A 10,907-nucleotide genomic window follows, 5' to 3' on the forward strand; every position below is an offset into this window, starting at 1 on the left:
CTTTTCCTTTCCACATCCTTCCTTCCCTGGCTGCTTTCAAGTCTCTTCCTCAAGAAGCCTTTTCTCATCCTCAATTTTTGTGCTCTCCCTCTGAGAGCATCTTCAATCTATCCTGTGTGTTTCCATGCATGTATATATACACGGACTCATGCAGCTTCAGTAAAGTTTCAGTCTACAAATCAACCCACAAAAATCAGCATCACTTTTATACATAACATACAAATACAATATAAATAAACAAAAACAACATAAACGGTAATAACAAAATTCAAGAGGTAATAATAGATAAGTAAGACCCCTCAATATACTCAGGGCCCATCTCACTAGATTGTATTTATATCTTCAAAGCTATCTATCTATGCATTGCTACTTATTAAGAGGTCGAATACTCTGGAGATCTTTGAACAGTCTAATCATCTGCCTCCCTCAACAAACATCTTCTCCAATAATTCCAGTTACTAACTTTGTAGAATTTATTCCTCAATGTTTAGCATACTCCCCCACTCCAGCAAAAATAAAACAAAACAGAGAAAACAAAACAAAAAATCCACCGCTCCCTCTCAGTGATTTGGAAGCTCTAGCTTCTGATGTTTCCTTGTTTCCTTGTTTCCCATCCCTAGTCACTCACTTCCAGTCCCTTTAACCCAAACCCCATAGCCCTTCCACTGTGATCTCAGGAATAAGCATTCGGTAATTCCCCAATCTGCTTTCTTCTTAAACCTTTTTCTTTCTCATTTCTTTCATCTTCTGGTACGCTGAAACCTGGCCTTTTCCTGATGATGTTGCATCCCTGGTCACCCTTTCTAGCAAAAATTGCACCTTTACTCATATCCTGCACCTTTAACTCCTTGAGTGCAAATCACTGGGGTAAACTGGAAATACAAAGAGAAAGCCCCAACAGTCCCTGCTTTTAAGGAAGTTTTTCTAATAGAGGTGACTACAAGGAAGAATAAGGAGATTTCAGCTGCTAGTGAGATGGTAAGGCTCTATCATCATTAGGGTACAGCAACCAATTAGACAGTCACATCTCCTTAATGTCACTTCCATTGATAAAACTATATCAGTTTCTGATCTTTAGTCATGTGGCATTTCAAAAAATGTGGTCATAAGAATTGATGGAAACATAGCTTCAGAAGCTTCAGCTGAGGCTGTGGGATCTGTAAGCATCTGAAGAGTCTGTTTTGGGGTTGTAGCTAAAAAAGTTACTGGCTCAGGGGTGCTGCAATGCCCACAGTTCATATGCCTATCTCTCCTCCAGGTGCTGTTGGTACTGAAGATGGCAGTTCCCTTAGCCACAAGGGTTACTCCTTTGGATTCTAGATTCAAGGACAAGGTAGGAAGGAAGGAAAGCCAGTGGTCTTCGGGGCACTGTTCTTCCTGAGGCTCTTGTTCCTAGGATGTCTCTACCAGGGCCTGGGTGGAAGTAGTGATCCAAGAGGCTTGACAAGCACTGAAATCTGTTTACATCATTCACCTCAAAAGGGTAGACAGTTTCTAAGTGGAGAGATCTTGCATGCTCAGGAAGGATTCCTCCTTAAAATCACTTACGGTAATGCTCAGATTGATAAGATAACATTTTTTTGAGTCAAAACTCTTACTTGAATTTTTAAACTACATTTGATCTTATAGATTTTTGCCCCTCTTTTTTTGGACTCTGGGAATACGATGATTTGTTAATGGCATTGACTTGTGTTGGGGGTTTTGAAAGGCAGGATGGATTTTTGCCTTTTCTGAGTAGAGATGATTATATATTTGTGTGTGTATATGTATGTGTGTAGGGAGGGTATTGATATATGTACATATATGATACAGCTAGAAATAGATACAATAGTTGTGTGTGTATATCATTTTATACTTTGCCTACACTGCCTGAAGGATAGGTATATTAAATTTTACCCCTTCTCCAGGGATTCTCTGGTTCATACTCCTCTTGAGAAAATTTGGGATATCTAGAGTCTCCTCTAATAGCTCTGTCTCTGGCCAATAGTGTCCCTTTCAATTTATAAGGAGGGGTCCCCAATACCCTAGTTTCATTTAACTATCAATGTTAGAATTAGCTTTTACAAAGGAATATTTACTTCAAAAAGTATAATCCGGAATTTACAAATTCACTCCTCTGACCTGTGGGCGGCCTACTCCTCTCCCCTAACCCGCCCAAGCCTTTTCACCACCTCAGTCTCTAAGGACAGAAAAGGGATTAGGTTCATAAATTAGTTCAGTTCACATAGAGGAAAGTCTCAATTCCAAGCCCAAAACCCTTTTTAGGCTCAAGTCCCAGGTTTCCATGCTGGGCTAGTTGGTTGGTTACACCATCCTTCCTGAAATCCCACAGCTCCAAGATCAACACAGACACCTAAAACTGAGGAAAAATGTAACAGAACAAAAGCAGCAAACCCCCCCCCCAGGCCCATTTCTGAAAGCCAGGGTCAAAGAGGTACAGAGGGGGAGAGATAGAGAGAGATAGAGGAGGGGGGAAGGAGAGACAAACAGATGGGGGTTGGGAGGAGAGAGAGAGAGAGAGAGAGAGAGAGAGAGAGAGAGAGAGAGAGAGAGAGAAATCTTTTCCTTCTTACAAGTTCAGTTCATAATGCTTCTCCTGTCCCATTCCCCCCCCCCCAAATATGAAGGCTTCCTGAGGAGCTTGTCCTGGGCATGCCCAGATCTCCCAACATTTGGCACTCTGCATCTCTTCTCACATAGATTCAAATGGCTTCCTTTGATTGAATTGATGCAGGTTATGGTCCCTTTAAGAAACTAGTCCTTTCAGATTGATTTATCAATTCAGGAAGCTAGGACCTTTAATTCACAAATCCTGGTCAAAAGCATCCCTTTGAATTGCAATAGGAGATCCCGGCCTGTCCCAGCCCCCACCCAGATCTGAGCCAACTTGGGCTGTCCCAGTCCCCATTCTAATGATGTGCTCAGTTTTCCCAACCCCTACCAAGCAAACTCTAGTCCTCACTGAAACCCATCAAGGAGCCAACTTGAGACTCCACCCATTGCCCCTCTAGCTGAATCTCTCATTATAAAAGAGTCGAGCTGGAGCCCTCTCTTTGCAGAGGTTCCAAACATGCCAGCCTTTTGCCTATCATGCCAAGGAGCCTCTGTCCATTGGAACCCTTTTCTGGTGCCCTCTTCTCTTCATCCTTACACTATTTCCTTAACTAGACTTTAACCTCACTTCCAAACTCCATAATAAACCTCTTTTATCAATCAGGCCTGTAAATTCCTTTACAGGGGACTCTCGCACCGCCACTAGACCTCGTTCAACTGCATATCCTTACGCTGAATCCAAAGGAGTTGCAGGGGAGCTCTATTTGACTGGTTCATACTCCCTCAATGTACCCCAAACCTGCCACTACCCTAATTTCATTTAGGTACCCCAAATCTAGACCTCATCAGAATGCATACCTGGAACAGGCTGCAGCTTTAAAAACTGGCCAGAATGACACAATCTCTTTCTTTTTTTCCTTCCAACTCTTTCTTAAGTGTCCAGAGGATGAAATTCACAATTCACTCATAGCGGAAGCTCTTATGTATAATTTTTAAAATGTGCCTTAAAATGCAGGCTAAAGGATTTTCATTGAATAATGAAATGATGCTTTGGGACAATAAGTCCTATATCTACTTAGAGGTATGCTTCTGAGACGCGGTATTTTGAAAGTCTTCTGTTGCCAGCTAAATAGAAAAAGGGGACATTTTGAACCCTTGCAGGTTTTACTCAGCATTTACCTACCTTGTCTTGCTGTTCCCCTTAAAATCTGACCATTTGAAAGGAAAATCAGGCCTACCAGATGCATCAATGGTTATTTGGTCATGATTCTGTTCATGTTTGTGTCTGTAGCTCTCACTACTCTTTGATGAGTAGTGATGGTTTGATTTGTGTATGTGTATTCTTATGGGATTGTTGTTTGTTCTTCCTTCTTAAAGAGGACCTTGACATCAGGGAAGTGATGTCATGATATCATGACATGCAAGTGAATTGGATTTAAGTGCTGGAGGGAGGATTGGGGGGAAAGAAGATGGGCTGAGAGGGGGTTGTGCAAGGTCACCAGCCTCACTTTCCCTTCCAGAGCCACCTGGGTCCAGTGGCAAGATACAGATCAAGACTACTGGAGATGGCCCTGAATTCAATGAGTCACCTTGGCTTTTTTAAGCTAAGTTGCTCACCAGGTCTCACTTTGATTTAGGCCACACCCATTCAGTGATTAAGGCTAGGTAGTAATTGAGGCAAAGAATCTCCTCTTTCATCTATTCCAAAGAAATCTAAATAAATAAATGAATCTGGGAGGGGAAGATCGTCAAGGTTTCTGGACAAAGCAGAAATAACTGCTATTTACATTTAGTTCAGGACTCAAAAAATGACTAAATGAGCTTGGCCTGGAACCTATTGGTGACTCTTTAGAATCAGATTGGTTTTGATTTAAGATCTAGTCCTTAAGAAATCTAGTCAAGTCCCAAGATATCTTGGGAAGGTTCAGAGGTGCAAAAGAGGAAAAAATTCTTGTATATATAGAAGAGCTGCAACAGAGGAGGCAAGGCATCATGACTCTTGGGAACCATTCAGTTTGAGGGTCAGGCTACAATCCTGTTGGTTAATGAGGTCCAAAGCCAGCTTCCCAATTGGATGATGCTCCAATTGGAGTAGTGATTTTTTTTTTAGGCCAGACTCCTCATTACTAACAGTAGTATCCTACTGGACATCTGGAGGAACCTTCAGAATGGGAAACAAGACATCAAAGCTAGAGGTGTCTCTAGAAGGACTTCAATATTGTGCATACCCAGTCTAAATAGGAAAATCAGCAAATTCTTGACACAAGGTTGACTTGGCACTTTGGTTGAAAGATTTTCCCAAAGAAAGATCCTTTCTTAAAAAAATACTATACTAAATAGATTTTGGTATATGGAAACAAATCAGGGACTTAACATAAAGCAAAAACATTTTGTTTTACTTTTGTTTCTCTTAAAGTCTATTTTATGAAAAAGGTGTTTAAGTCTTAACTGAAATGAAGTATGTATTCTGGTTTCTCTCTAATGAATTCAAAGGTTTACCTTTTTAAGGTTCCAGAATTATTTGGTGCTTATGTAGTCCCCTCTGCAAGGATTGACTATGCTTTTAACTTTCTCTTTTCTCCAACACAGAGAGTGTTTTTTTTTTTTTTTTTTTTTTTTGGAGTGGGGGGTATTGTTTGTCTATTTGTTTTTAATTTCAAAGAAAATAGCTCAGTGGAAAAAATTTCCACAAGAATGAGTCAAGTAAACTTGAGAAAAAGACACATTTTTTTTGGCTAGGAAAAAATATTTTGCTGAACTCCAGTATGCTTCTTTGATGATTTGGCAGAATGTAATGGATGAAAATATTGGAAACAAAGTTACCTAAAAAGAATAATAATCACACATTTGGAGTGGATTTTAAGAAATCAAATTAGTACTATTTCATGTGGAAAAAAGGGAAGTTGTGCTTATAAACTTGGATCTTCACCCCTGGTCTGTCTGTAGCAAAATTATACAGGAAATTTGAGATGCCTAAGAAAAGCGAGCTCGTTCATAAAAGAGACATTGCAGGGACAAAAGGGAAACTAGATCTAATAACACAATGAGAAGATTTGAAACATGGTTTGAAGCAGCAAAGTTCAGAAATTAAATTTATTAAAGAAAGTGAATTAATGAAAAGAGAAATATAATTCTGTGAAGGGGGGGGGGAAGAACTATTATAATTAGCTCTTTTTGATCGGGGTGGTCAATAAAATGATCCTTCCTAAGGTCCATTTGGTTTTCTTCTTTATAGGGTTTTTGGGGAGCTTATTTTAGATACAAAGTTCTAATTTTTGTCATAATCACTCCAAACTTCCCACTTAAAAAAGGTCCTAACATCTAGGCAGAGGTTGGGCTCTGGGTCTTTTCTTACATTTAAATTTGTGTCTAGTTCATTCCTGACCTTCTGGTTGAGACAAAATTCAATTTATTGGAAACAGTTGGGTAATGAAACAGTAAATTATGTTACACCATGGATAGACAAAGCTTTGAGGAAAGGGGCTGGTAAATGTTTAACAATGTACTCTACTCTAGAAAATACATACGACACATTTTAAATTTATTCTGTATTATTAACACCCCCTCCCCCCACTTTCCTAAATCTAGACAATCAACAAAAGAATAAATCAAACCCTGAATTGTAGCATTTGCTGACTTTTGATGTGTTAATATTCAACATTGGACATTTAACAACTGGCTCTCCTGAGCCACTCCCAGCTGGCTCTAGCACAGAAGTACAGGAAATAGCCTCATGTGACTTCTGCTCCAAGACATGGTGATGTCAAAGACTCTCTTTGATTTCTCCCTTCTCTACCACAGCTCAGTCCTCCCTCTACTTTTCAAAAGTGTGCTGGAAATACTATGCTTGCCCCAGTCTCTTAAATCCAGATGTTCAGATATTCAGGATCTCTTCATCCAGTTTTGAGATTGATTATCCTAACAGAAACTGCTTAGTTCACGAACCAGTCTCCCACAATGGCTTAGACTGATTCCTGTACCTTTTCTTTGCACACTCAATTCGTATTTTTTATTTAATTGAAAAAAATCAGAGGCTTTGATTCTTTTCTCCAATAGCAGGAAAATAGAAATTATGACTTTTACTTAAACAGGAACCAGCAGGCTTCATTTTGGTCTCTGCTATAGGGAAGGAGAGGGAAAGGAACATACATTTATTAAGTACCTAATGTGTTCCAGTTCCTTTTATTTATAACACTAAGATTTCTTCATAAAGCACTTTCCACATAAAAACTCTGTCAGAGTGCATGATTCTAGAATCACTGCATGTTTCTAAGCACTTTATATTCTCTCATTGGAGTCTCAACACAGTTTGGGGAGATAGGCGCTATTATTGTCTTCATTTTGCAGATAAGGAAACTGAGGTAACCAGAGGTAAAGTAACTTGCCCAGGATCACACAGCTAGCCAGTGATTAAGGCTTTAAACTCAGATCTTCTGGATTCCAGGCTCAGTTCTCTACCCATCACATCAGCTAGCTATCAATGGGAATCTGTTCCAAAAACTATACACCTAAACTCCCTTTCCCCTTTCCCCCCCCAAAAAAAAATAGTAAGGAAGTAAAGCCCAGCTTGCAAAAAACTGTCCCAAAATGTAAAAAAGTTTTTAGTTATCGTCAAGATAAGAAGAAAATAGCAAGATAGACTGATTGCTATAGAAAACAATAATGTCTAGTTGAAGAGATGCTTAATTATAAATACAAAGTGCCTCATTTCCATAAGGGAAAAATCATTTTCATCTCTAAGCAAAGTAGCACACACTCTAACGCAAAGAATTCATCTAGAATTCCAGAAGCAAGAAGTCAATGGAGAAGACAGTCTAGAGTAGAAAATAACATACCAGAGCAAAGGGAATTTGTAACAGGAAATCCTTCCTTCAGAAAACCGTCTGGGAAATGAGACTGTCTCTGAAGAGCTCATTTTTTTCCCCAGAAGGTTGATAGTAGTTTTTAGATTTCTAATTATTTTTAAGATTAATTTCAGAGATCTTAATATGCTTACAGATATGGGGGAATAGGTTGGAATCACTGAGCATTTTAGCACTCAACAATATTAAATTTATTTTTATATTGGTTTTGATCAAATGAATTGGGAATAAAGTGTACTCATAACCTAGTTGATGTGTGTTCTGGGAGGAACGGATGGTGCTATGCCTTTGTTATTTTGAGTTTATTTACTCAAGTAATTGGGTGCTTAGGTAGTGGGAATAGAGCACAGTAGCTCGAGTCCGGTAGACTTAATTCAAAGCTGCTCACCTTTGCTATCTGGCCCTGGGCAAATCACTCAAATAGAACTGCCTCAGTTTCCGGATCTTTAAACTAGAGATAATTATAGCACCTCCTCCCCAGGGCAGTGGCTTGGGTAAAATGAGACTATAGTTGTGAAGTAAACCTTAAAGCTTGGATGCAAATGCTATCATTATTTGGGTATGCATTCAATTATTGTATGTTCCTAAGATTTTAAATTTAGCGCTAGTTTTATAAATTTCTCCCATTATTCATTTGGAGATTGCAGAGGCTATTTTTTACTTTTCCGTGGAACTATATGTACTCTGAGATGAGAAAGTTAGTTTGAATGCTCTGATTTATTTAGGAGTTAGAGCTACCACCTAGAAAAAAATCTTGCTGCGGGAGATACAGTGCCTTTCTCAGGTCCAGGACCTTCTTAAGTAATCAATTGTACCTGGTCCACGCTTGAAACCCTATCAGTTAGCACTCTATGAAAAGAATAAAGTTCCCAAGGACTAAGAGGGAATGTTTGGAACCAATAATGGGAATTAGACTGTGTAAATTGCATGCCAATGATAAATATGGTGATTGTCAAAGACTTCAATCACACTGCTGCAGCCTACCCAAAAGGATTTCAATCTAAAGTTGCTTAAATATACCAAGTAATTTCTAAAGAGCTTGCCTTAGCCTCAGTAAAGTACCTAAGGGAACCACTGCCCCTCCCCCCCAGTTGCTAATGTCTGTCTCTGTATCTATCATGATTTCCACCCTCCCCTCCTTCTCCACACCCATCTCCCTTCGCCCAATTCCTCTATTACTGTCCAGGGCATTATCCTCCCAATCCCCCAGGATCCCACCTTTGGGGTCATTCTCAGCTTCTTTGTACTAATCACACATATCCAATGCTTTTTTTTTTTTTAAACAGAAACAATTTTTAGTTTTTAATGAATTTGTAAACAAAAAAGCTCCCATTTCAAAATAAAAACACAATCACAGGTCATATAGATGTTTACAGTGATTACATTTACATAAACAACTTACATACAAGTTCAATTTTAAGATGTTAACTTTCTGTGACAATTTTTTTTTAACAGCAAGAATATTATAGAGTTAATGCAGAGTTCTAAAGATAATCTAGTAGTCACTAAGTTTGTCTTAAATCTTCACTTTAGATGCTGTTATTTCTAGCACAGTAAGCAGGCAGTCTGAATCTTTGGTTGCTACCATGTCAGCTGGCTTGCACATAGAAGTCAACAATTTTAAGAATGTTTACAACTTTCAAACCTCGGGGAGGGAAAAAATACTTTTAAGAGTACACAATTGCGAGCATTTACACGTATTACAACTGTGGCTGAAAAATGTTCATGCTGTTCTTATGAAATGAGATTTCACTGCAGTGTAATTTAAAACAAAAAGTAACAAAAATTGTAATATGCACAATTTCTCTCCATCACTTGTGTTAATCATTTAATTTTTTCACTTAAAAATGCAAAAATTGTACATGTTTCACTATCTCAGGTAATATTCAAGATCACAGCAGCTACAACTCAGAAGGCAGCATCACCAATGTTGACCAGAGCCAGTTTATACTGAAATTAAGTTCTTTATATCAAGTAAATGGTTGTCCACAACCACCGGCAAGTGTACATATGAACGAAAATGTCCAGATTTGGGGAGCAACATAGTCCTATTCCAATCATCTGCTCTACTTCATATGTTTCTCTCTTCATGCTTGGAAACCTGTAGGGTTTGGGGGTCTGCCGACCCGACCCAGTAGAAGAGCCTGCCCTTTAGGTCACTTTCTGCTTTAACATTGTCCAATCGAAAGTGTAGTCGTACTGGTGGTTCAGAGTCCTGAAAAGAATACGAAATAGCTGCCTCAGGTACATGTAATCTGGCGCTTCTTCAAAGCGCAGGCCACGGCAGTAGTTGAGATACATGGCAAATTCTGCAGGAAAGCCCTGGCAGAGGACTTCCACAGGGGTGGACATCTTCTTCTCGCTGATCTTTTCATACTTTTGCTTCTTGGTGGCAGCCTTCAGTCCTTGCCAGGGCAGGCTGGTCCTGTTGAAGTACATCAACACATAGCCCAGGGACTCCATGTCATCGCGACGGCTCTGTTCGATGCCAAGGTGTGCATTGATGCTGGCATACCTGGCAGTGCCAGTGAGGTTTTTATCTTCTCTGTAGGGTATATGCTGTTTTGTTCTGTTGTCTCGGTACTTTTTGGCCAGTCCAAAGTCAATAAGAAAGAGCTTATTACAATGGCGCCCAATGCCCATCAGGAAATTGTCAGGTTTAATGTCCCTGTGGATAAAGTTCTTGGTATGCACATATTCGATCCTGCTGATCATCTGGTCGGCCAGCATCAGCACGGTTTTCATGGTGAACCTGCGGGAGCAGAAATTGAACAGGTCCTCCAGGCTGGGCCCCAGGAGGTCCATGACGAGGACGTTGTAGTCCTTCTCCTGGCCGTACCAGCGCATGTGGGGGATGCCCACCCCGCCCTGCAGGACCTTGTACAGCTTGCTCTCGTACAGCAGCTGGGGGTGCTTGGCTTTCTGCGACTCCAGCTTCACGGCCACCTCCTCGCCATTCGTGATGTTAATGGCCAGGTAGATGTCGCCGAACGAACCGGCCCCGACTTTCCTCAGCAGCTCGTATTTGCCCCCGACTATGCTGCTAGCCATCCTGCAGGTAAGGACGGAGATGGTAGCGAACGGAGGAGGGTCGATCACGATGGGGACGAAGCGGGGACCAGGCCGGCCAGGCCTCACCCACCGGGCGCGAGCTAGTCGGGTTGGGTCGGAGTCGGACCCAGGCCGGTGCCGGTGCCGGTGCCGCCGCCGCCGCCGCCGCCGCCACTACAGCCGCCGCGCGGTGTCTGCCTCCCTCCGGCTGAGCCCGCCTCAGGGTCTGCGGAGGCCCGGGCCTTCCCGCCGGGGCAGCTCCTTTCGGGTCCAGCAGCCGCCAGACACCACCGCCGCCGTCGCTGCCAACGCAGGTTTGGTGGTGACGTGCCAGCTCTAAGCGGCGCAGTAGGCGGAGGCGACGTTCTGGCCGCTGCCCCCGACGTCGCCGCCGGGTCACTCCGCCTACGCCGCCATCTTGTTCCTCTGGCTCCAGCCACC

The 10,907-nt window shown here is 41.4% G+C and overlaps 1 protein-coding gene across 1 annotated transcript; it reads right to left on the reverse strand.

Annotated features, from left to right (window-relative positions):
* Positions 1-8,778: 8,778 nt before the first annotated feature.
* LOC127542567 (casein kinase I-like) lies at positions 8,779-10,641 on the reverse strand. Its single transcript, XM_051968282.1, is given in 1 exon segment — positions 8,779-10,641. A coding segment is annotated over 1 exon segment (1,086 nt). The 5' UTR covers positions 10,467-10,641; the 3' UTR covers positions 8,779-9,380.
* Positions 10,642-10,907: the final 266 nt, after the last annotated feature.

The sequence above is a fragment of the Antechinus flavipes genome, chromosome X (genome assembly GCF_016432865.1).
Source record: "Antechinus flavipes isolate AdamAnt ecotype Samford, QLD, Australia chromosome X, AdamAnt_v2, whole genome shotgun sequence".
Lineage (NCBI taxonomy): Eukaryota > Metazoa > Chordata > Mammalia > Dasyuromorphia > Dasyuridae > Antechinus > Antechinus flavipes.